We start from the raw sequence: 24585 nt of genomic DNA, 5'->3' as shown, positions 1-24585 counted from the left end.
AGAACACATGAATATATATTGGTGCTGCCGTTATGGACCTGGCTCATGTTATTACACGTGATCATACCTCTCCACATTGATACAACCAAGGATCATAAAAGTAACAGAACCTAGGCTTTCCAAGAAGAGATATCACGTGAGATAGTTCCAAAAGAAACAATAGAATGGGTATGTGTCGCGGGGATGTAGGAGGGATTTGGCGAAACCGCTTGCATTGCCGATTGCAGTCAAGCCACAAGGCAACAGTCCCTCAGTATGACGTGGAGATGTCATACAACAACCCGCACTTGCATTTATTGTATTGACGATACTTCTTGGAAACATTCCACCCTGAAAACAATGCGAGTACTTCTTTTTACCCCGTTGCTAGCTGCATTCGCAAGCGCAGGGTGTTTCGAGCCCAATATTGCGCATCCTCCGCCTAGATACGATGCTCATGATCCTCTCCTCCAAGAAGTATTCGAGTCGATAAACAAGGCACTCACGGTAGCTATCACAGCACCAGAATTCGACCGAACCTCTTTTTCTATAGAAATTACTTCTTCAAAAGAAACACTCTGGTCGCAACACCACACGGCGCGCGAGCGCAATGCTTCACGTCCGGATATCCCTCAAGTCAATGGCGATGCACTATACCGCATCGCTAGCATAACGAAAGCTTTTACTGTTCTAGGGGTTCTTTATCAACACACAGCTGGAAATGTGAGTTTGGATGAGACGGTCAATACATATCTGAAGGAATTGGGAGACAGGTCGGATGGTGGCATTCCATGGAAGGATATCACGCTGCGTAGCCTAGCCAGCCAGCTCAGCGGCATCCCACGCGAGTGTAAGGTGTCCGATAACAAAAACCGCACCATGTTTCAAGCATGCCATAACGATCGAGGTAAGCAAAAGCTGATTTGATTTCTTAGGGGCACAGAGCGATCTCATCCATCAGGATTTTGATCTCGCCAAGGCGGGCTTGCCGCCTGATGTTTCCAAAGCGGGCTTACCAGCGTGCGATGAGTATTCGCCGAATTATGAGACACCTTGCACTGGGAAAGGTTGGCCTTCTGATAGTAAGAAAAAATAATACCTCACCAACTAAGTTCTGTATAGATTTGTTCAACCAGCTCAAGAAATTCCGCCCACTTTTCGCACCAAATCAAGCATCCACCTACTCCAACATCGCCTATGAGATCCTCGGACTCGTCCTCTCACATGTCCGAAACCAAACTTACGAATCATATATCGACGAAGCCATATTCATGCCCTTGAACATGTCCAAAAGCACCTTCTCTCTCCCCCCCGACTCCGCCGGCGTAATCCCCTCAGGTCCTCATTTCTGGGACGTAGACGAAGGTGTCCAAAACCCTACAGGCGGTATATACAGCTCCTCTACCGACCTGTCCAAGTTCCTCCGCTACGTCTTAACGCACTTTAATGCAGTGACACCCGCAATCAATTGGATCAACCCCGTCTCGCCTTCACGAGGCTTGAACTCGTTCTACGGCATACCCTGGGAAATATTCCACACAGACCGTATCCTCGCCGACTCGAAACGGATGGTTCGCTTCATTACCAAAGGTGGCGGTCTCCCCGGCTATACTTCTGTCATCATGGCCGTACCAGAATACGACTTGGGCATTACGATTCTCGTCGCTGGGCCCAGTAGTGTACTTTTTACGCTTAGAGAAGTAATCACTGTCACTTTGATCCGCGCAGCTGAGAAACTCGCCATTCGCCAGCTGAACGAACGCTACGCTGGTACATACGCCGTTGTCGATTCCAAGCTCAACTCTACGGTTACGCTTAAAGCAGATCATCGGGGGTTGGTGGTTACGCGCTGGATTTCGAACGGGACGAATATGTATGACTCGCCTGTTGTCAGGACCTTTGCACCATCGCAATTTTATATTCAGTTGAGTCCGACGCTTTTGTATCGCGACGAGGAGAGGGCGCTTGGAGAAGAGTGGCGCGGCATGCTTGCTGAGGAGCGGGGCGAAGGTACGGGGGGTGTCTGGGATGACTTTTGTGTGGAGAACTATGAAACGACGAGTTATGCGGGTATACCGTTTAATGGAGTGGTATTTTGGGATGAGCGCGAGGATGGATCGTTTGGGACATTGGAGTTGTCTGCGTTTAGGGTGAATTTGACGAGGGTGGATGTGGACGATGGCGATGGAGGAGAGGTGGATTCTGATGGACAGGAGGTGATGGAGTTGTGATTGTCAATCTCTCTAGATGCATCTTGTACCTCTGGTACTGATGATGACGAAATATGAACAGAGTGTGGGTAGGGACATGAAGGAAGCAACAATCATACGTGTCGTATCTCGTCTTCTTGCTTCAATCAGTAAAAGGCTCTTTGTTTTGTTTCGTTCTACATGATGCTCGGGGACATATCCTCGTGCTTGCAGTCTATGCACTTTGAAACTGTGTCTAGATATATCAGCATGAATTTAGGCCGTAAATATCAAAATGCTACTGATACGCGTTTTCCATGAATTGCTGTACCGGATTTCCAATGGAGTTGAGATTATTTGAGGATAAACATATTGGTCGTGTGTTTAGCTGTAGTCTATGATGCGTAGATCCGTATTTGCACCGTCGCATCGATAAAAGTCGCCACCTGCACAGTCGTGTCGACTCCGACAGCTTGTGATACATAGAAAGTACCTATGTGCAAGTGAAGCCACCAAAAAAATAGGCAGAAATGTATTTCACATAGACGACGCAACATTTCCCCATAACCATGACACTACTCCCGGGACGGGTTCTCATAGGCCACTTTGTCGCATGTCCGAAAATATATCCAGAGTATTGGTGGGCATCATATTGATCATTCCCACGTGCCAAAAACTAAAAAAGGGAACAATGGTTCGGATGCAATGGAGATGATTCCTGTACAAAAGACATTGGTATGGTACACTCTATTGCACAAACCCCAAACTCGCTCCATCCAGCCCGAAAATGGTCATACCAGACCCGTTGCCACAGATTTAGTGACCACTGGCGGCGTTCTTCTGCCTCTTCTGGACAATCATGGTCTCAAAGTCCTCACGCTCGGCCATCTCGGCCTCGATATCGGTGATCAGGGGGCTGAGGTATGGAACGTCCTGTTGCCGGTTAGCGTCTGATATATCCATGCAGAGTGGTAACCTTACATCCTCAGGCTTAGTCCACTCCTCCTTGGGCAGAAGCTGGTGGGACATGGAGAGCTGCGACCTATTAGCCACTTGATGTCCAATCCTCCTGTGTTTTTCATCTAAAAGTACCTGGAAAGCCCTGCGCAGACGGAAGACACGGTCGTAAGCCTCCTGGGGTCGAAGACGCTTGAGAGCGGTCTGGACAGTGTCGTTCTCCTCGGGGAGCAGGTCATCGGCCCTGTATAGCAATTTCCGTCAGCCCATTATTCCACACCTTGCTTTCGCCGCCATATGAATCTTTTTCTGTCCGCGGCGGTAGATGGCGTTCGTATCGGGGCTCCGTACCTCAGGCCAAGCTGCCTATAGCCAGCGGCGTTGCAGTACCAGTTGGAGAGGGGCTTCACCCAGCGCTGCAGCCACGGGCGCTTCATGATGTAGGGGGCGAGAGACGGCGCAGACATGGTTGCGGTGGTCCGACGGCGAATCGGGGATGTCGAGTCGTGATGCTGCCGTCAATTGCAGTTTTGACAGTCGGAGGTAGTGAGGTCGTAATGCGAAAGAAACGAAAGCCAATAGGCTGAGCTTGGCCGCCGGCGGGCCAGGGGCTTAGTCACCCATCGGGCAGTCCCCACCCGCTCAAGCAGCTTCACTCGTGCTTGACACTGGCTCTGACGTCGCATCGAGAACCAAGCTTTGCACCACCACAACATCTATCACCACCACCGCCCCAGGCCGCCCTCTCTCTCGCCACACGCCCCAGACAACCGCCCCGCGATAGTTGGTGCAGTCGCCTGACCTGGCACCTTCAGAGACAACTCCGTACTTGGTCCGCTCGTCAATGGAGCCGAACAATCGTTAATTCTTGTGTTACTCAAGTGCTGCGGGGTTTCCGCACACTGAGGCACCGCAAAGGGGACGACGGCCTGTACGCACCCACCCACTTTTCAACTACGTCTATAGACTGGCTCTAATGAATCGGCACACGCAGTGCCACCCATGTCGACACACGATCCCGAGCCGCCGTCCCCGACGAAAGTCCACGACCGGTATGCGCCAACCGCCCGGCCTGTCCAACCGCGCGACATGTCGATACCCACCAAGCAGAGTACCTGGAGTGCGCCCATTGCGAAACTGGCCGTCAAAGTTGCAAATCTTCCTGACGGCTCCGTCAATGCGCTGTGCGGGGCTTCTGCCGGCGTCGCTTCCGGCATCGTCACCTGCCCGCTTGATGTCATCAAGACGCGATTGCAGGCGCAGGGCTCATTTCGCCCACGAAAGTATACTGGACCGCCCCGCACCGTTTACAAAGGCCTCGGTGGCACTGCGCGCATCATCTGGGTCGAGGATGGCATCCGCGGCCTGTACAGAGGCCTCGGGCCCATGCTACTCGGCTACATTCCGACCTGGGCAGTCTATATGAGCACATACGACCAGACCAAGAATCTCCTCTATCCTCAGATGGGTCAGTAGCCACTCCAAGCTCTTTAACTTGTATTGCTGACTAGCCTTGACTTTCAGAGAATAAATGGCTCGCTCGAACTATTGCTTCATTAGTTGCCGGTGGCTGTTCGACCCTAGTCACCAACCCCATTTGGGTTGTCAAGACGAGATTAATGTCACAAGTCAGCGCTCGTGCATCAGATGAACATCGGCCGCCATGGCATTACAAAAACACATTTGACGCCTTCCGAAAGATGTATGCCAAAGAAGGTCTCATATCCTTCTACTCTGGACTGACGCCAGCTCTGCTTGGACTCACACACGTCGCTATCCAGTTTCCACTATACGAATTCCTGAAGATGAAATTTACTGGCCTAGAAATGGGCCAAACAGACGCAAAGACCGAGGAGGTGCATTGGTTTGCAATTGCATTGGCCACTGTACTCAGCAAAATGACTGCGACATCAGCTACATACCCACATGAGGTTTTGCGCACACGACTGCAGACCCAGCAACGAGCGCTTCCCGAGCACTCAGACAACCACATTACGTTTCGAGGAGGACACCACGATCAACTCCACACACGACCTCCCGGAACAGCTTCTTCAGACGGTATGATCAACATACCTCGCTATCGTGGCATACTTCGAACATGCACCGTAATCCTCCAAGAAGAGGGTTGGAGAGCCTTCTACAACGGAATGGGCACCAATATGGTTCGCGCTGTCCCTGCAGCGGTTACGACTATGCTCACGTTTGAATTGTTGAAGAGTGTACACCAGAAGCTGAAGAAGGAGGGGGAAAGGATAGAAGGATAGAAGTACAGCGATGATTTTCTGTTACTCATTTCACATGATCAGCACGGCGCTGCTATGGCCAGCTTGAGGTTCTGCATTTATAACTACGAACACATAATATATCTGATAAAACCTCACGACACTACAAATTTCTCGAATGAACCGTACTTTCATCGTCTGTGATAGTATGCATCAAAAGTGCGATAGGTGGTCGAGCTAACGTGCGCTATGACCACCTTCTCCACCAAAAAAGTTCGAATGCCGTCGCGCGAACTTCAGTGCCTTCGCACTGCGAGTCTTCCCAACCGCATTCCGCCACGACAATTCGATAGGATGGCACAGCCTTCCTTTTCGCCCGATACCTCTGTTTCTTCGCACACGCTCTCCCTGGGCTCGGCCCCTCCGCCCCCAATGGAGCTCCAGCCCGCCGCTGCGACATCTCCCACAAGTCTGCTCACAAACCCCCTCGCTTTTTTGCAGCCTACTTCTCAACTTAATGCATCTTTCCTGGCCGCTGCGAAACAGTACCTCGATCCCGTCGCTGCTGGCGTGAGCGAATCGCAGTCGAGACGACAACAAGAGTTGCGCAAGAAGCGGAAGCGGGGTGGAGGCTATGACGACGACATTAATGTCTTGCACTTGAAGAAGGTTCATGTGGACGGCTTCGGTGTGGACCAAGTGTTCGAGCAGACACGCAAGATTGTTGAGGCGACAGCAGAGGAAATTGAACTTTCGTTGCCAGAACAGGAAGATGGCGTTGTGCCAGAGTTTGATGAAGAAGACGATGAAGATCTTGAAGAGCCAGAGGAATATCACACCGAGTCGGACATAGGAGAAGAGGGTGTGGATTGGGAATACGACGGTATTGACGATGACGAGGATGCGAAACCAGAAGATGACGAGTCGGAAGACGAAGATGAAGAAATGGAAGACGGCGAAGAGGGCGTGCTCTCCGACGAGGGATCCGATGATGAGCCTGCAGAAACCTATGTGCCCGATCCAAATGGTCTCAATGATGGCTTCTTCTCCATAGATGATTTCAACAAGCAGACCGACTTCCTAGAACAGCAAGATCAGAGAGGAGAGGGTGTGGATAGCGACGACGAAGAGATAAACTGGGAGGCAGACCCAATGGAAGACGGTGGCGCCAAGACCAAGTCGCAGCCTTCGTCAGGAGACGCGTCCGATGATGAATCCGATGAGGGTGGACCAACCTTTGGCAACGCAGATCTCAATGCACCCGAAGGTGACAGCGGCGACGAAGATGATTTTGAGGAGGGCGATCTGGACGGCCTTGACGCTGGCATGAACGCTAACAATGTCATGTACAAGGACTTCTTTGCGCCACCGGCGCAGAAAGCTGGAAAGAACAAGAACAAGAACAGCAAGAAACGAGGGCGGCCGAACCCCCATAACTTCCCGGAGAAGCAGGATGAGCCGGAAGAAGAGATTGAAGAAGACGTGGAGCGCACTATGGCCAAGGTGCACAGAGATCTATTTGAGGACGATGACGATGTAGAAAGCGATGGAGATCTTTCGGATGTTGATCCTTCAGATCCAAAGTCAAGACGGTCTACACACGAACGCAGACAGGCCAAGATAGCAGAAGAGATTAGGAAATTAGAAGCAGCCAATGTTGCAAAACGACAATGGCAGCTATCCGGAGAGGCACGCGCAGCTGACCGTCCGCTAAACTCACTGCTGGAAGAGAATCTCGAGTTCGAAAGAGCCGGCAAACCCGTCCCAATAGTCACCCAAGAAACATCAGAAGACATTGAGGCACTCATCAAACGACGCATCTTAGCCGGAGAATTTGACGAGGTGCACCGCCGAAGACCAGACGACCTCGCAACAGGCCCCCGCCGTGGTCGCGTCGAGATAGATGACACCAAATCTGGCAAGGGTCTGGCCGAAATCTACGAAGAAGAGCACCTACGCCAGACAGACCCCAACTTCGTCGAGGCCAAGGACGAGAAGCTCAAAAAGGAACACGATGAGATCTCCGCCCTCTGGAAAAGCGTATCCGCCAAACTCGATTCTCTCAGCTCTTCACACTTCAAGCCCAAACCAGCAGCACCAAACCTCGAAATCCGCACGGACGCTCCCGCTATTGAAATGGAAGATGCCCGCCCCACTGCTGGCGGCGACGTCGCAGGCGCAAGCATGCTCGCGCCCCAAGAAATCTACAAACCCGGCGACGAGCAAAACAAGGCGGAAATCGTCACAAAGAGTGGCATGCCTGTTGCCCGCGAAGAAATGTCTCGCGAAGAGAAGTCATCAAGGCGACGCCGCGCAAAGGAGAGGGCTAAGAAGGCTGGTCTTAATAAGCCCAAGGAGCAGAAGGTTGAAGGTAAGGAGAAGAAGAGGGGTGAGAAGAAGCAGTTGTTGGGTGACTTGAAGAAGGGCGGCGTACAGATTATCGGACGCAAGGGTGTTATTACGGATGTCGAGGGCAAGGAGGTCAAGGATGGAGCGAAGAAGGGTGCGGGAAGCTACAAGCTATAGGCAGTACAAAGACTCCCCCATGCATTTTCTTGTTTTCAACTTGCATCAAAACTCTTGTAGAAATGTAAATGATCATGTCTTAGGTGTGTATGTGTAAAAGAAATCTGTGCTATATACTCATCGTCATATAAATCATAGTCGTCTTTATCATTCATCGTCGTCCTCGTCATCATAAAAAAAATAAGAAAATGCCAAACTCTCACCCTCACAACACCACCATCGCAACCCCAATCGCCCCTGCCACAAAAAACGACACGGCAATCGGAACAACCGCTACAAAACTCGCCTGGCTACTACTGCTACTCGGCACAACCTTCTCCGTCGTCCCCGCCTGCCCACTCGCCGTCGCCGTACACTGCTGCTCCCCACACGCATAACCCTGAGGACAACAGTTTCCCCCCGCACTCGCAGCGCAACTATACCACGCACTAGGACAACTCCCCGCGCTCGTGGTAGGCGCAACAACCGTAACCCCATTCGTATCTACGACCGTACCCGTGGGGAGCACGCACGAGGACCCGGTGGTCTGGCAGTCGCGGCCGACGCGGCAGCAGCCCGAGGGGTAGTAGGCGCTGCAGACGTAAAAGCCTTGGGGGCAGACTTCTGCGCTGGTGGCTTGGGCGGCGGTCGTGGTGCCGCTTGTAGGCCGGATGGGCGCGTCTGGGGCGCGAGTGCTGGTGGTGGGGGGGTCGCCGATGCAAGAGGCGCCGGTTGCGCAGGTGCGGCCGGTTTGGCAGCAGCCGCCGCCGAGGGAGGCCGGGCAGGAGAACCAGCCTGTTGAGCAGGTGTATGCGGTGCGGGAGGAGGAGGAGGTGACGGGTGGGGGGGTTGTGCTGGAGGGGGTGGGCGTGGTGGAGGTTTGGGCTGCTGTTGAGGTTGGGGCCGGGGGAGCAGCGGTGGTGGAGGTGGAAGAGGGCGGAATGAAGGTTGTTGATGTTGCTTCTAGGACGCCTGTACAGGTTAGTATTTACTCAATCACGGTATCTTGTGAGTGGTGTGTTTTTTTGACTTACATCCTATGCCCTGGCATCTGAATCCAGGCATACAACATCCTCCGTTTGATGAACCGGGGCAACTTGAGTATCCGCCTGCAGTATCACAGCTGACGTTTCCGGCGCAAGTTTGTCCTTTGGGGCAGCATCCAACATTTCCGGCGTCAGAGTTACCACTAGTGTTTATGCAATCGCTTCCTGTACCACAGCAGACGTCTGGCGCCCCAATCGACTCGCAGCTATTCGTTCCCTCGGGACATTTGAATTGGCGTTTAAGCAACACATCTCGAATGTGCATGCGCGCTAACCAGCCCGACTGAGCCAGCGGTCGTAAAGGTGAGGCAGCTTGTACTGTGAGGTTACCCAGATTGTCCAAGTCGGATCTCCGCGACTGTTGCTGAGATTCCGAGGCGAATATCCAATTGTCGAGCATAAACATTTCACCTTCGTCCAGACTCATCTTCTTGACTCCAATCGGCTTCTCATGTTGCAACCTCTGCGCAACCCTCAGCCCGCGCTTCGCATGTGCCTCGTCCTCAGGAAAGTACTTTAGGTGCTTGGGTACATTGTGCGGCCATTGTTGCTGGTGCGAATCGGCTTGGGCGGCGACAACAGACGAGGTTGCGCACAGGGCGATGATAGCCGGCGGTAGTGAAAGCAGGTGATTCAAATGCATTTTGGCACTCTGAGAAGATGAATTTTCTTTGGTACGGTCCCTTAGAATTCAACAAAACGAAGCATGTCAGATTCATGGGAAAAGCATGGTACGCGTGCGGTGTGTCGTCGAGGGTGGCTGGTGGGACCGATGCAAGCGTCTGACCCAGGGAATTGGCGAGGCTGGTATGCGTTGGCGCCTCACCGCCAATGATGTTCAAGGGAGCATGGTGCTGCCCGACTAGAACAAGACAAGGCGCCGCATCTATCGGGTATTACTGGAGATCAGAATTGTGCATGGATTGAGTTGCATGGATGCAGGGTAGGAGGTCATTGGACGTCATAGTGGTTAGGGGTTTGCCGTCCCACTGGTTCCAAAATCATTCCCGGTCCCTCGACCATCCAACGCTGAGCCTCGATCACGACTACGCTGCTTACGTGTTGAATAAGGCTTAGATCTTATACATAGAGAACAACGTACCCTTGCTCTTTGATTTTGGTTCATTACATTGTATGAAATTTCACAAACAATCCGCTTCGGGACAGGCATATTATGATAATGTCAAAAAATCAATTCATTGGACTCGAATATGATAAATACACTGAAGATCAGCAAGAGTCGTGGTACAGGACGAACAGTACCATCATTCATATCGCTCCTTAACCATTCCGACGCGTCATTCCATACATGTCTACTTTTGTACCGCACACGTGCGTCGCAGACCCAGACGTTGCAGTGATACACTACTTAAGCCTGGAGACCCTTCCTAGCCTTGTGCTCGCTCATGCGCGAGTTCTTCAACATAGCTACCCACACCAAGCATGGAACAAGCGCACAAGTTCCGAAGATGACCATAGTCTTCTGGGTGTCGGCAAAGGCACGAACCACAGCCTGACGCTCTGGACTATCCCATGGTGATGCCAACTGAGCGTTAAGGTCACCGTAGAGTCGAGCAATCTCGGTGGGAGGAGCGTGAGGAAGATACTCGGCAATCTTCTGAGGTACCATCTGGGCCCAAATCGTGGCGCTAATAGACTGGCCGATGGCACCGCCGACTGCAGTGATAACGTTGAGGAGCGCAATGCTGACGGCTACTTGCTCATGCGGTACAGCAATCATGATGGCGACTTGCTCAACATTGTAAAGCATTGCGCTTGCCATGGCTCCAAAGACCTCGACTACAATGAGGACTGCAATGTTGCTGCCTGGTGTACGGAGATAGATCAACAGGCCGGTCATGAGGATCTGGATAGGAATCGCGACGACAGCTCCCCACTTGTATGTATCGGTGTACTTCATTGCAAAGCTGACGACGATGGCCCAGGTACAGGAGACAATGTTGAAGATGTTGGTGATATAGCCTGCCTTTGCGACCGAAAGCTGAAAGACGACTTGAAGGTAAGACGAGTACATCATCCGGTAGGAGCTGGTCAAGTCAGTCAGTGTTGTCTTTGAGATAGATATTGAAAACCTACTAGAAGGCAATCCATGAGTTTCCACCCAACAGGCAGGCCGCGATAACGGAACGATTCTTCATAAGGTAGAACGGGAAGAACGACTTGGTAGCGTAAAAACGCTCCCATACTACGAAGAGAGCAATGAGAAGAGTTCCGAAGACAATCATGCAGATGACCATGGGCGAAGCGAAGCGATCTTTCTGATATGCGGCGAGCGGGAATGGAAGGAGGAGAAGCGAGAAGCCACCGCATACAAGGATGAGTCCGGCGACTGAGAGGTATTAGCGGTGCGAAAACATTCTCAGCAAGAGTACTCACCATCAAACTCGATGCACCAGTACTTGATGCTCTCCACCAGAAGCCTGTTGGTGCTCTCGCGCTTGAGGATGCCCAGCTTCTTCGCCCGTCTACCCATGAACCAGAAAACAGCCCAGAAAGTTAGCGAGAAGACTGGTGTCAAGATGGTGAAGGTTCCATAACCCCAGCGCCAGCCGCCGTGCTTGAGAAAGACTTCACCCAGCTTGGGACCGGTCTAATTGCGAAGAAACAATGTTAGCAAGTAAACTACGTGAATGGAAACATGGTACTTACAAATGTGTTAACGACATAAGGAAACCCTGTGAAAGCCATCCAGATGAGGCGGTTCTTCATGAGCGAGGTATCGGCGATGAAGATGTTGAAGACGTAGTCAACACCGTTCATACCAGTCCAGTAGATGACTTGGGCTGCACAAAACGTCTCAACGTCCTGGCACTGGGCCATGAGCATCAACGCTGGATCGATGATAAGCCACTGCAGAGTATATTAAGGGAAAGGGAAAGCAAGCTGGCAAGACTTACAAAGAACGATACAGACCAAGCAGATGAGAAATCCCTGAGGGCGACCGACGAGATCAATGAACTTGGCCAATGGCAGCTTCGAGACACCTCCGACAATGTTGGCTACGATGTCAGTCATGGCAGTCAAGCCATGCTTTGCGAAGGTCGAAGTAACGTAGGGCTTCCACGTGAAGTTGGCCTGCTGCTGGAGGGAGTTGATGAACGAGATGAGCATGATACTAAATCACAGTCTCAGTAAGTGTTCCAATTGGACAATGGATGGGAAGATAGTGTACTTACGCGGCGTATGCAGTAATCAACCAATTCTTGGTCCAGACGACAGTGACAGCCTCCATCTCAGCGGGGCCCTTGGGCTGCTCTACATCGATCCTGCTAGCGGTGGGGGTGGTCACCATCGAAGCTTCGCTGCCATATCTATCCGCGGTGGGATGTTTTGCGCTGCCGCCAATGGTATCATCACCATGGGCGAACTCGCGCTGCTCACCAATACCCATACCAGCAAGCTTCTCCATCTGCGGAGCATATCCGCTCGCCATGGTGACTGGTAAGCTAAAGACGCAACTGTTAAAGCCGACTGAATCAGTCGCTGGAGCAAAGGGTGTGGGGGAGGGGGATGAGAGCAAAAGCTGGAGCAGAGGGGTGAGGTGATATTTACCTTTCAGAGTAAAAGCTGTAATTGATGAGACGTGATTGGTGTGTGATGAACTCCACAAGTAGTTGAAGAGATCGTCAAAGAGCGAGTGTGAGGTGGAAAGGAAATTGAGGTAGAAAACGATTGCTATATAAGGGCTGGGAACCGAGCGCAATGGTGATGAAAGTGAAGTAAAAGCGCAGTGGCTAGACCCAATTTAACCCCTCACAGTGAGCGATAAACAGCCTAAGCGGGGGTCACGTCGGTTTTGGGCAAACGCTGTGCATGTGAGCGGCTGGGGAAGGGGCGTCTGGGACCCACTTGCCTCAGTGAATGCGTCAGTCAGGAACAGGTGAGACTGCAGCAAGATGGCCCGTTCAGTGTAGCTGTACTCCAATGGGGAAGCGGACATTGCCAGGAATCAGCATTAGACAAAAGTTTTATCATCATACAGGTCAATTGATATCTATGATAGTCTGTAGTTGCAATTGAAGTGTGATATTGCTTGGAGAGTTCCGCCATATAATCTCATCTAACGCGCAATGTATGTCCATTGGCCATCACTCACCCTAGCCACTTCTCACATGAAAGAGAGGCCTTGATAGCAAACAAGAAACACGGAATTTGGACATCGTGAAATTGGCCGGAATAGCATATCATGTTTCTTCTACTCGGACGCTCGAGTTTAGTCTACTAACACAAACTTCTGCTGTGCGCGTGGCTACCATGTCACAAAGGACCGCCTGCCCAAACCTTTGGAACCCATATCATCGTCACAGGGTAATCTCCGGAAAGGCTCGATACAACACTGTAAACAACCCCCTTATGATGTTGAATGCCAATACTCCGCTGCTATGCTCCGAGAACCCCTGTACTATCGCCAACGCCGAACATCCCTTCGGATCCCCTTACAAGACAATTACACTAAGACGTCTGAAGGCTGACTTGCTCTACACCCCTCGATACTTCCTCTTCTGCCGTCTTCGCTGCAGGCCCATCCTGTCCCTTCTCAGCAGCCTCTACACCACCAGCGGCCTTCTTTGCCTTCTTGCGCTCCTTCTCGGCCTTCTTAGCCGCCGCCTTCTTGGCCTTTTCTTCCTTTGCTTTACGGGCCTCCTCACCTCCGAACTGCTCTCGCCACTCTTGCTCCTTTTCGGGCTTGATTTGGGTGAAGAGGTAACCGGCAGTACCGATCTTGTGGCCAACGGGCAGCGAACGTGCCTCCCAGTTGTCTGGGATGATAAGGAATTCTGCGTTCAGTTGCGAGAGGATGGCTGTAGTAGTGTCAGGCCTGTCGCACAGTTAGCCATGTGTTCAATAGCGTCAGTTTCATAGTTCTGTGTAGCTGTGTACAAGGGCTCTCCGTGTCACGCGGAATGACCCTTGCCGATATGTGTACAATGAATACTCCGGACATCGCCGTTCCGACCATGCAGACAGCGTAAAAGGGAGATTTCACTTACATATAAGGTTGAATCAGACTGGCAAGGAGATGGATCTGGCTTAGCGCAAGTCCGACAACAGCGGCGCATCGATCTGGCTGCTCAGTGGCCAACTTGTTGTCTAGGCGGTTATCTTGCAGAAGCAAGTTACCCAAGCTTGAGACGTGTAACGCAGTAGCAAGACCAGCACGGATCTTGACATCTTCCAGCTCTGCAATGTACGTCTTGAGCAAGTCGTTAACCTTCTTCTTGTGCTCGGTAAAATAGGGGTCGTCAAACTTGGTGTAATCAGGCACAACCGAATCGTAGATCTTTGCGTTGTTGACGAACTTGATGACGCGATTGATGAAGTTGCCAAGGTTCTTGAGTAGTTCGTTGTTGTTTGCCGCAATGAAGCCGTCCCATTCGAATTCAGTATCTCCAGTTTCCGGGCGATGCGAGAGGAGATAGTAGCGCCACACATCAGATGGGATGCCCGTCTCCTTAGCATTGTTGCCAAATACACCAATGTTTCTTGACTTGGAGAACTTGCCCTTCTCGTAGTTCAGATACTCCGTTGTTGAGATAGTGTTGAGCATAGTCCACTTGTCCTTGGTACCAATTTGCGAGCAAGGGAAGACAACAGTGTGGAATGGCACGTTGTCCTTGCCCATGAACTGGTAGAGCTTGACTTGCTCGGGGTTATGCCACCACTGCTTCCAGTCCTCTGTGTAGGTTGCTGTAATCGAGACGTAGCCTATACACGCATCGAACCACACGTACATGACCTTGTCCTCATAGCCCTGATTTGGTCAGTTGAGTTCTGGTCAGGTTTAAGGATTCGTCGTACCTCAAGAGGCACTGCAGTACCCCACTTCAAGTCTCGCGTGATACCGCGTGGTCGCAGACCTTCTTTGAGCCAGGAGGAAGTAATTTGAACACCATTGGAGCTCCAATTGCCCTCTTTGCTTGCCTTCTTGAACCACTCCTCTTCTAGCGGCTGTAGCTTATCTAGACAGAGATACACGTGCTTGGTCTCGCGCGGAACTGGTGTTGCGCCATCGAGCTTACACCGAGGGTTCTTCAGCTCCAAGGGGTCAAGGAGATGTCCGCACTTGTCGCATTGATCGCCTCGCGCATCATCGTAGGCGCACAGCGGACATGTTCCCTCGACGAATCGATCAGCAAGAAAGCTCTTGTGTGTTTCACAGTAAGGTTGTGTTGTTGTTTGCTCCTCGAGATAGCCATTCTTGTACAGCTTTGTGAAGATGTCTTGTGCGATATCAGTCTGCTGCTGTGTAGGTGTACGTCCGAAGTGATCAAACGAAATGTTGAACCACTTGTAGACCTCGCTATGAAGCGCATAGTACTTGTCGCAAAGCTCCTTGGGAGTTACCTTCTCTTCAATTGCCTTGGTCTCTGTGGCCGTTCCATACTCGTCTGTACCGCAAATGTATAGTGTGTTGTATCCTCGTGCGCGTGAGAAACGGGCGAAGACGTCGGCGGAAAGTACGGATCCGACAATGTTGCCCAAATGCGGAACATTGTTTACGTATGGAAGAGCGCTAGTAATGAGCACATTGCGCTCGCCCTCGACGGGCAGAATCTTCTTTGGTGCCTCGGTCATGGGAAGTTGCGTCCTTTGAGGGTGTTCGTGTGAGCGTGTATTGGAAAAGAAGATGTCTATTCTTACTGCTATCTCTTCAAATGGGATATGTATCAATCGTGAAACAGGATAAACGAGATCAGCACGTGTATATCGGAAGGTATGCGTCCACGCCGTGATCTAATAGAGTTTCTGAGTCAAACGCGACAGCCACGGGCTCCGATGTGTGTGGTTGTAGCAGCCCCGCCAGAACCGACCCCGCCGCGCCAACGCCACAAAAATGACCGAACCCTGAATCTGATCTATGCTCGGCGTGGACCTGAGGGGCAAAATCCAAGTACTGCAAATTACTATATTCTACTGGATTTGTAAGCCCTCTAAGAAAGCAGATTGGAGGGCCAACCCGGTACTGTCTTCGTCTACAATTGAGAATAGCATTGCTCCAAGGGATATCACACAAGACTATCGAAGTTATTCTTTGATCCATCATCCAATGTCTCAGCAGCCGACGTCTCAAGATAACGTCTCCGACGACCCCTTCGACACCCTCCTAACCCTGGAAGATACTCTCTACACTGCGGCCTACGACCTCGGCGTCTCAGACGGCGCCCGCGCCGGTCGAATCGAAGGCCGAATCTTTGGACTCGAAAAAGGGTTTGAGAAGTTTGCCGCTCTTGGCGAGCTGCATGGGAGGAGCGTAGTATGGGGTTCGCGGCTCCCCGGCCTGATCTCTGAGCCGAACACAAGCAATGTTCAAATTACAGGGTCAGAGGAAGGAGGAGCTGATAAGAAAAAAGAGAGCCAAGAGAGAATACCACTGCTTGCAAAGAACGAAAGGCTAAAGAATAACGTCATGCTTCTGCATTCCTTGACGGACCTAGAGACTTTCGACACGGCCAATACTGAAGAAGCAGTTGCCGACTTTGACGATCGATTCAAGAGGGCTGGAGCCAAGGCAAAAGTGATTGAGCGCATTGTTGGCGAAACAGATACCACTGTGGCGTCGTCAAAGTCACCTGACGGTTCACCCGCCAGAGCAAAGAGTGGGGGACCCGTGCGCATTACAGGGCAAACAAAGAAAGGCAGCGGAAACAAGGGCGATGATAGTATCGAGGACTTTGCGGGGTCAAAGCTGTTGAGGTGAAGTCTTCCAAACACCAACACTCGTGTTACCGAGAACGGTTAGGCTCCACTTTGTATCGGTATCGTCCACAGATGCAAGGAGGATTGAGCGGCAGAACGAAACAGTGGGGCCGCATCTCCGAAGCCGCTGCATGGCGCTATCCGGCAAGTCTCACAACATCCATGTACAATGGCCTGATCCGAAGCCGGTAGAGGAAAGAGCAAGAGAGAAACGGGAAACAAGGTCATCCACAAGCCATTGTACACTGTAACAAACAATGGTGAAGACCAGTTGGCTTCGAATTACTTTGCTATCCTAGAAGGAATCTGGGCGACAACCCAGGTCTCAGCCCAACCACTACACCGTGCTATGACATACGAGATCAGAAAGAAGTTAAAAAGGTCCATCGTAACTAAAAGGATATTGAGAAAGGTGTCAAATCTGAAGTCTGCTGCAAAGTCTCTCGCTCCCTCCCCATTTTCGTGCTAGATGATGCACTGGTATCAAAACGTTCCAAACTACCCTCCTCACGCACTGCTCCCTCAGACACGCAAAGCTCAGACCGGATCCATAGAATAGTGCCTGTCCGAGCGTGGATCCATACGTGGCGGGGGAGGGCCGCCATGCCTGCCTGGATTGCTATCGACGCGACTATGGTGCGGGAAGTCCTAGTACCCGTTCATGGTCATGCGCTGGCTGTTCCTGCTAAGCTCGCGATCAGCGGCAGGTGAGATGGGGCGCGAGGAGTGGCCTCCATGGGCACTGCTCTCCTTGAGCGCAAGCAGCTGCTTAGCACGGAACGATTCGTAGTGGATTTGTGCGGTCGTCTCGATCAGGTCTTGCAAGTGGGTGCGGGTAAGGAAGTTGCGGAGGTATACGAATTCGCAGTGGTTCTCGTCCTCGACTACGACGCGTCAGTTCATTTGCGCGAGAAAAAAAAGATGAGTACGCTGTTGCTCACCATTGATAATACCCCACTTGTTCTGGCGGCCGCGGACGTTCTTGCCATTAACAACAACAGTCCTCTCAGAACCGACGACGGCAAAGGGCAGGAGCTCCTGCTGCATGTTAGCTGCTGCCCATATCATAAACAATAACTCGATTTCAGCATACCTTAATAGCCTGCTTTGCCTGGACTTCCTCACTATCATCCTCCTCGTTGTCATAGGGGTACATGCGCAGGTTGTGGAACTGGAACTCCTCCTTTATCCGGTGCTTGAACTCGGCACGCTCCTCCAGCGTCAAGCTATCACTCTTGGCAATGACAGGCACAACATTGACAAACTCGCTCAACTTCTTAAGGACAACAATGTCAATGGGCTTCAGGGCGTGACCAGATGGCTGGATGAAGAACAAGCAGCAGTGGATACGCGTGTCCTGGAGGTACCTCTCACGCTGGGCGGTGAGCTCCTTGCGGAGGTAGGCACTGTGCTGGTCCTTGATGTACTTGACAATGGGGTCCCAGCAGCGTTCGTTGTTGATCAGATCGCCGTAGCCGGGGGTGTCGACGATGTTGAGGCGGAGACGCACGCCGTTTTCCTCGATGATGTGTGAGACCGGGTGGATGGTGGTAGTGCTGCGGACCTCCTCGTCGGGCTGGAAGCGGCCCTTGCTGTCCATCAGGTGCGAGGCAAAGAGCGTGTTAATAAGCGTCGACTTGCCCAGACCCGTCTGGCCTGGTTACGCCGGTTAGTGGGCGTGTACATAAGACAGTCAGTTCAGATAGCAGTCCTTACCAACGCAGATGACATTGAACTGGAAGCCCCGCTTGATTGACTTGCGCTCAATCTGCTTGGTGATGCTGTCGAAACCGACATAGCTGTCAGGGAAGATGGGCTGCGACTGGTTCTGGTACGCGGCAGCCATTGTGGGCGGTGGGGGCCTCGGGTGGCGGGTATGTAGCTAAGAAGAGATGCGGAGAGTGTATGTTATGGGTGAGCTAGACCTTGTGGCAGGCAGACAAGGTAAAAACAGAAAAGGGTAGAGTCGCTGGCTGGAGGTAAATAGTCAGGGTCGCTGCGCTGGCGACTTTCTCGCGGAGACACCAGGCGCGGGAAAGGGGTCGGCCTTAGGAAGCGAAAGCGCGCTAGTGGGAGGGCGGTAAGGCGCGACCTGCACGCTCGGACACCCGTGCGCCGACAATTTGCAACTCCATCACCGCCCGCCATCGCCAACATTGCGGGCAGCCCAACGAGAGAAATGGCCCTTGCTCGCCCACTCCCCCCGCTCTGGCAGACCCTTCTGCCGGGCCTCAATGCCTCCACGCGACCCATCTTGAATGCGCCTTTTCTGCAACGCCTCGTACAGCCCTTTGGTGCGCTCAATACACCTTTCGGCGCACTCGCAATACCCTCACTATCACTACCAAAGATACCCTCATTAGCAGACATCTGGGACGGGATCCTCAATGCAGTACCCAAGAAAAAGACATCGTATCGCAAGAAGCGACAACGGTTCATGGCAGGAAAAGGGCTGAAAGATATCACATCGCTGAATAGATGCTCAGCGTGCGGGAGGGTCAAGCGGCTGCACATTCTCTGCCCATACTGTGTAGATGGTATGTGGCTGTCTCAGCACATTCTGGTGGTATTGTCTAGACATACAGCTGACAATTGATGCTAGCGATCAAAACCAACATCTTTGGCCAGCTCAATTGGGCTATTCGTCGACCTACCGATAAGCAAGCCAAGCAGTGGGCACGCGAGAGACGAAGCGAGGCACAGAGAAAGCGCACCATGTTGCCCGACCCACGCAAAGAGAAGGAGGAACAGATCTTGAAGCATACGGGTTGGAGGAGATGATGTCACCACCGAGAGTGATTATGGGGCAGGAATGGCAGCATCCAGTTTTCTCTCCGTTGGACATTCTTCCCACCTGCAAAGCGGCGCCGGACAGGAATTGAGAATTTCTTGTACATTGGAAATGTAACAACACATGGCATTAGGCTCGTGTCATACGATATACACGAGAAACTTGTTAAAGATCGAACCAAGCGATCCGAGGTGACCAAGCACCAAGGGCTCTATTATACCAACGTCCACAGAAAGTTGCAGACGAATAAGGTGTTTCCTGTATCAGTATATGCATCCCAAATGCAATTCACTTCCTTTCGCTGATGCCGAGCCCGCTCTCTGTCCTGGTAATCTGACTCACAGTGCTTCCTCTCCTCGAAGCGTCGTCTTTACCCTCGGCAGCTTCCCGCTCAAGGAAATCTTGCCATAGCTCGGCTAGCGATTCCTTGTTGCTTGAGCTGCTAGCCATGAGCATAGGATCTACTGCCGAGCTTAGTGAAGGCGTCGATGGTGTCCGCCGGAAAGGCGTTAAGGGGAGGCGGAGACCCCCAGAGTTGGTTGCCGTGCCTGGGCGGGCGAGACCTGCTTGTTCCTTCTGCTCTGCAGTCCATGTTAGACCGTGCTCGCAGCAGCGAATGTCATGGGAGACTTACCATCAGTCCACCCCAGCAACGCAGAAATCAACTGAAGCGCCTCAAACTTCTTGGGGTCGCTACGGTCAATGCTCAGGAAATGCAAGAAGTAATTGGTGATGATCTGGCGATCAACATTATCCTCTGGTCGGCCCTTCTTTAAAATGCGCAAGGCTTTGGTGAGATGCTCATTCAGCGTGACCGCTTCATGCCGCAGCTTGCCAATAAGTAGGTTCTTCTCTTTGACCTCCTTTTCAAATGGCAGCGCTCGCTCAAGGTCTTTCTTCGTCGACTCAAGTGCTGTTTTTGCGGCATCTGCAGCAGCATCTGCAGCTTGCACCTGTTTACGGAGTTCGTTGATTTGCGTTTCATACGTCTCAACAGACTTTTTGAGCTCAGCTTTCCTTACTGCAGCTTGTTAGATTGCTGTAACGAGACAAAATCGACGACACTTACGATTCTGGACCTCCTGCAGCGCTTTTTGTAGACCTTCTACAGCCTGACTGTTGGTATCCCTGTCCCTAGCAGCTTTTTCGTACTCATCCTTGATCGACTCGAGTTGTTCTCGTAGCTCTGCATCTTTCTCTGCAAGGTTCTCGCGTAATGACCGCTCGTTCATGGCTAGCACCTCCCAGTCTTGCATGGCCTGCTTTGCATTCTCAAACTCCTCCTTTGCATATGCCTCCCGGGAAATGAGTTCATCGCGTTCTTTGATCCAGTTTTGTTGTGACAGAGTGGCACGGCTTCGTAGTGTTTCAATCTCTGACACTTGTGCCTCCTTTTCCTGTCTTAGCTTTGCAAGCTCTTCTGTGAGACTGTTGTTGTGCTCTTGTAATTCCCGGTTTTGGTCTTCGAGGTCGGCGACTTGCGTCTCAAATTCTTCAATACGAGCCTACAACTTGTCAGCACCCTAGAACGATACTCGCTGCAACAAAGCAGCAGAGAGAAGCACCGACCGCATCAGCCTTTAGTCGGTCACCCAAACTCGTCTTGATCGTGTTCACCCTGCCCAGCAGGTTCTTATACTGAGTCTCAAAGTGCTCCTTGCCCTCGTTTGCCTCGTCCAATTCCTCTCTTAGACTTCGAATTTCCTCATCGTGGTTGCATTGAGACCCGTCAGCCGCGCCTGCACTCTGCTTGCTCTGAATACCCTCTAGACTCTTCCTGAGCTCGGTGACTTCCTGGCGTAGCGCATCGCGCTCCTTTGCTATCGCATCGAGGCGGGCGCTCGTGTCGGAGGCGGGCGGTGGGGATGGAGAGAGCCCTTGATGCGAGCGTGAGCGTGCTAGTCCTAGAGCAATCGCAGAGGAAATGCTGTGGTGTGGAGTACCGTTTGTTTGTATTGTTGGAGACACTGGTGGTTCGTCGTCTACATCATCGGCGTCCGGGTCTGCAGCGTGCGCAGTGGGCTGCTGTATTTCGCAATTTTAGTACCTAGATATGCATGCAAGGGGTATGACATACAGTCTGCTGTTGCTGCTCCTCCCCTTCACCCTCGGAGTCGTCGTCATGATCGTCTGGAGCCGCTTTGCCGTTGCCGCCATTTGCTTTTGCCGTCTCGTCTGGCTTGCTCGCATTGGAGTTTGATTTCTTCTTATTCTTCTTCTTCTGTGACTTGGACAAAGTTCCTGTACCTGTCTGTCAGTCTATTACTCCATGTTGCTTCACTACCACCACTTGCGACCGGGGATGCGGAGTTGAGCAGCACCTCCGAAAGCTGCCACCTCACCTACCACTTTGTTGTGCCGGGTCAGATGTGGCTAGCGCAGACATTCTGAGAGACGTGCTATTCAATCGCTACCTCATGGAGAAGATTTGTTTCTGGAAAAGAACAGATAAGCCGCGTTACCAGGGAGTACTCGAGGCAGTCTTGACTTGGCAATTCGTGTCCCGTTCTACTATGCTTTGTTTCGGCCCGCGTGGCGCACGTCATGAGCCACACTTCATTAGCCACAGCCCCTCTGCCTCGGCGCGCCATCTGAGCACCTTCCCCTCTCCAGCTCAGCACATGCCTGTTCACCCTCTCTGATTTGAAGCTCACAACAGCAAAATATTATCTTTGTGCAAACGAGCAACGTCATTGTGCTTTCACATCTCCTGCAGCTTGCCGTTTATCCGGTATCGAGCCTAGTGACTAAGGACGACGTAGTGTACACGCGGCGAGTTCGAGGCAGACCAAAACGGCTACCAAACCCTACCTTCAGAAACCTCACCGTTAACCAGTCCATCTTCTGTTGAACCGTGCCAGAAAATGAAATACTCCAAGCCTCTTTTCTACTCAGCAGCCACCATCATTTATGCTTCGTTTGCCTTCCGGGTTCTCCGGATAGGACTACTACCAAGAATGATCATTCAGAAACGAGATAAAAAAGCCTCATAAGCATACCCTCAGTTGAACAACACACTAGACGGTCCACTACGGAAGATTGACATTGGAACTTTTCACTCATCTGGATGCCTCTTGAAATTGGACGGTCCACAAAAGAACAAACCCCAGGCTCCTGTAAAGAAAATATCCGCACTCAAACAAGCTATCACACAACATAACCATGTTTTCCCAGCAGTACAACTGCATGGCCTTGTTTTCTTTTTAAGAAGCATCTCTTCTTCCTCGGGACATAAAATGCTAATTGAACCCTGAGGCTCTCGTAACCGTGCTCGGTTCCCCGCGTTGGGGCCGCTCCGCAGGTACCAACATGACAACATCACATCCATGTAGTCCGTCAAGGCTTTCTCCGAATGCGCAGTCACAAGTACATATGCAATGCATATTACGGTGATGGTGTAAACGGGAGCCTTTGGCAAAGATTATATCGCCTGGCTGTTACCATCTTTCTAATCCAGTTTCATTCATCCATTGATCGAAATCGGTACAATCTACGTGAGGAATATTGGAGTACAGAAGATATCCATAAGCTCCAGAGAGAATGGCGACTACCAACACTGCTGCAAGCTACTTTACATCTAACCCCGGTAGCAGCAATGGGACTATCTACACCAACGGTACTTCCAACACCAACGGCAGATCCCACGCCAATGGAACATCTCACACCAACGGCAGATCCCGCACAAACGGATCGTCCCACATGAATGGCAAAATATCGAAAAAACTTCCAATCGTGATAGCTGGGGGTGGCTGTGTCGGTCTTTTTCTTGCTCTTCTTCTAGCTCAGTCGGATATTCCCAACAAAGTCATCGTCATTGAACCCGAACAACCTGACCCCAGCTCTACGCGGGCAATGGCCCACCAGCCACCGACTTACCCCATATTCTCAAAGGTAGAGGGATTACTACCTGAGTTGATCAAGACTGGAAGTTTGAGCTCAGGATTATGCTTCCGAAACAGTTTGCAAAACGGAAGCAAGATTATCGCTGAAAAGACGTTTGACAATTCAGTAGAGGGTATGAAGGGGAAGGGCCAGCTATTATTGCCCCAGGGCAAGTTTCAGCAAGTACTCATGAAAAGATTAGCTGCCTTGGATCAAAAGGCAGAAATTCGCCTTGGGGTTAGTGTCACTGGATTAAGAACATCGCGGGACAGCGTCGATGTCAAGACGACGCCTACGCCTACCTCTTCACGCCTTGGGATTGAGTGGATAGAAGCAGCATACCTCGTGGACGCATCTGGAGCCCACTCTACCATCCGAAAAGAGCTCGGTATCAAATTGGAAGGCGAGACGCTCGCGGCCCAACTCGTAGCCACAGATCTGTACTTTGACTTCCACAGCCACGGATTTTACGACGCCAATTTCATCATCGATCCACGAAGCTATGGACTTATCGGGCGGATCAATCATGCAACAGACTCCAAGCCACCTTTATGGCGCGTATCCTACGGCGTGCCTCTGAATACTACGGAAGAAGAGATCAAGAAAGATATAGATGAAAAACTTCGTCTCATGCTCCCAAACAAAGGCAGGAACAGCGAAGGAGCCATCGACTACGAAATCACTCGGATAGCGCCGTACAAAGCGCAACAGCGGCTCGTCGAATCACTCTATCACGCATCCTCTCACACTTGCCTCGTAGGCGACGCTGCGCATCTAACAAACCCTTACGCTGGCCTCGGTCTTGCATCCGGCATGGCAGACGCTTCGTCCCTTGCTGAAGTCTTGATCCATATCATGGGCGACAGAGCACTTAACGAAGAGAGGCTACTGAAGGCATGGTCGGACGCCCGGAGAGAAAAGTTCCTAAGCGCAATCGATATGCCATCGCGAATGGCGTATCAGCGCGTCAAGACAGATGTCAGTACCGACGAGAAGATACAGGAGTTCATGAGCAAAGACCCGTTGGTAGGGGCGCTGAAGAAGGGCATGCCCGTCCAGCCACCCAGTTTGGAGACCAAAGCGCAGGAGTTGGAAGGATGGTGATAGCTCGTTCATACCGAAAAAAAGATGCAGAGATAACTGTTGGGTGTTCAAACATGATCGTTGTCGTGATAGTACCTCTTGAAGTATTACTTGTTAAACCTCCTCATTTCGGACTCGTTAGGAAATGTAACCCGTCATATCCGCTTCCGAGAAACTGCCGTTTTTTTTTCTCTGAAATACTACAACTTGTT

The 24585-nt window shown here is 51.6% G+C and overlaps 12 protein-coding genes across 12 annotated transcripts; 6 read left to right on the top strand and 6 right to left on the bottom strand.

Annotated features, from left to right (window-relative positions):
• Positions 1-339: 339 nt before the first annotated feature.
• COCMIDRAFT_91538 (uncharacterized protein) lies at positions 340-2210 on the top strand (the record flags this gene model as incomplete). The annotated part of the gene is made up of 3 exons (XM_007688413.1): positions 340-829; positions 915-1046; positions 1102-2210. 3 exons carry the CDS (start codon positions 340-342, stop codon positions 2208-2210), a joined length of 1731 nt encoding a protein of 576 aa, XP_007686603.1.
• A 774-nt stretch (positions 2211-2984) lies between these two features.
• Positions 2985-3592, bottom strand: COCMIDRAFT_91533 (uncharacterized protein; the record flags this gene model as incomplete). The annotated part of the gene is made up of 4 exons (XM_007688412.1): positions 2985-3101; positions 3150-3203; positions 3261-3369; positions 3477-3592. The coding sequence occupies 4 exons, from the start codon at positions 3590-3592 to the stop codon at positions 2985-2987; spliced, it is 396 nt and encodes a 131-aa protein (XP_007686602.1).
• Positions 3593-4127: 535 nt separating this feature from the next.
• On the top strand, positions 4128-5389 carry COCMIDRAFT_91583 (uncharacterized protein; the record flags this gene model as incomplete). Its single annotated transcript, XM_007688411.1, has 2 exons — positions 4128-4593; positions 4650-5389. The coding sequence occupies 2 exons, from the start codon at positions 4128-4130 to the stop codon at positions 5387-5389; spliced, it is 1206 nt and encodes a 401-aa protein (XP_007686601.1).
• A 312-nt stretch (positions 5390-5701) lies between these two features.
• On the top strand, positions 5702-7873 carry COCMIDRAFT_35525 (uncharacterized protein; the record flags this gene model as incomplete). Its single annotated transcript, XM_007688372.1, has 1 exon — positions 5702-7873. One exon carries the CDS (start codon positions 5702-5704, stop codon positions 7871-7873), a length of 2172 nt encoding a protein of 723 aa, XP_007686562.1.
• Positions 7874-8078: 205 nt separating this feature from the next.
• COCMIDRAFT_25135 (uncharacterized protein) lies at positions 8079-9541 on the bottom strand (the record flags this gene model as incomplete). Its single annotated transcript, XM_007688356.1, has 2 exons — positions 8079-8824; positions 8887-9541. The coding sequence occupies 2 exons, from the start codon at positions 9539-9541 to the stop codon at positions 8079-8081; spliced, it is 1401 nt and encodes a 466-aa protein (XP_007686546.1).
• A 726-nt stretch (positions 9542-10267) lies between these two features.
• Positions 10268-12352, bottom strand: COCMIDRAFT_91631 (uncharacterized protein; the record flags this gene model as incomplete). Its single annotated transcript, XM_007688410.1, has 6 exons — positions 10268-10946; positions 10996-11248; positions 11296-11509; positions 11569-11750; positions 11817-12034; positions 12096-12352. The coding sequence occupies 6 exons, from the start codon at positions 12350-12352 to the stop codon at positions 10268-10270; spliced, it is 1803 nt and encodes a 600-aa protein (XP_007686600.1).
• Positions 12353-13371: 1019 nt separating this feature from the next.
• On the bottom strand, positions 13372-15495 carry COCMIDRAFT_91482 (uncharacterized protein; the record flags this gene model as incomplete). The annotated part of the gene is made up of 3 exons (XM_007688409.1): positions 13372-13738; positions 13911-14671; positions 14719-15495. The coding sequence occupies 3 exons, from the start codon at positions 15493-15495 to the stop codon at positions 13372-13374; spliced, it is 1905 nt and encodes a 634-aa protein (XP_007686599.1).
• Positions 15496-16006: 511 nt separating this feature from the next.
• Positions 16007-16618, top strand: COCMIDRAFT_68893 (uncharacterized protein; the record flags this gene model as incomplete). The annotated part of the gene is made up of 1 exon (XM_007688408.2): positions 16007-16618. A coding segment is annotated over one exon (612 nt), but the record flags the coding sequence as incomplete, so codon positions are not given.
• A 647-nt stretch (positions 16619-17265) lies between these two features.
• On the bottom strand, positions 17266-18463 carry COCMIDRAFT_91501 (uncharacterized protein; the record flags this gene model as incomplete). The annotated part of the gene is made up of 4 exons (XM_007688407.1): positions 17266-17501; positions 17559-17655; positions 17711-18273; positions 18334-18463. The coding sequence occupies 4 exons, from the start codon at positions 18461-18463 to the stop codon at positions 17266-17268; spliced, it is 1026 nt and encodes a 341-aa protein (XP_007686597.1).
• Positions 18464-18796: 333 nt separating this feature from the next.
• Positions 18797-19398, top strand: COCMIDRAFT_91557 (uncharacterized protein; the record flags this gene model as incomplete). The annotated part of the gene is made up of 2 exons (XM_007688406.1): positions 18797-19154; positions 19220-19398. 2 exons carry the CDS (start codon positions 18797-18799, stop codon positions 19396-19398), a joined length of 537 nt encoding a protein of 178 aa, XP_007686596.1.
• Positions 19399-19696: 298 nt separating this feature from the next.
• Positions 19697-21794, bottom strand: COCMIDRAFT_25129 (uncharacterized protein; the record flags this gene model as incomplete). The annotated part of the gene is made up of 6 exons (XM_007688355.1): positions 19697-19989; positions 20043-20429; positions 20478-20913; positions 20978-21433; positions 21486-21649; positions 21755-21794. The coding sequence occupies 6 exons, from the start codon at positions 21792-21794 to the stop codon at positions 19697-19699; spliced, it is 1776 nt and encodes a 591-aa protein (XP_007686545.1).
• Positions 21795-22948: 1154 nt separating this feature from the next.
• Positions 22949-24394, top strand: COCMIDRAFT_25128 (uncharacterized protein; the record flags this gene model as incomplete). Its single annotated transcript, XM_007688354.1, has 1 exon — positions 22949-24394. One exon carries the CDS (start codon positions 22949-22951, stop codon positions 24392-24394), a length of 1446 nt encoding a protein of 481 aa, XP_007686544.1.
• Between the last annotated feature and the right edge of the window lie 191 nt (positions 24395-24585).

This window comes from Bipolaris oryzae (genome assembly GCF_000523455.1).
Source record: "Bipolaris oryzae ATCC 44560 unplaced genomic scaffold scaffold_41, whole genome shotgun sequence".
NCBI classification, from domain to species: domain Eukaryota; kingdom Fungi; phylum Ascomycota; class Dothideomycetes; order Pleosporales; family Pleosporaceae; genus Bipolaris; species Bipolaris oryzae.
The sequence above is the reverse complement of the archived record's forward strand: the minus strand, read 5'-3'. Positions and strand labels throughout refer to the sequence as shown.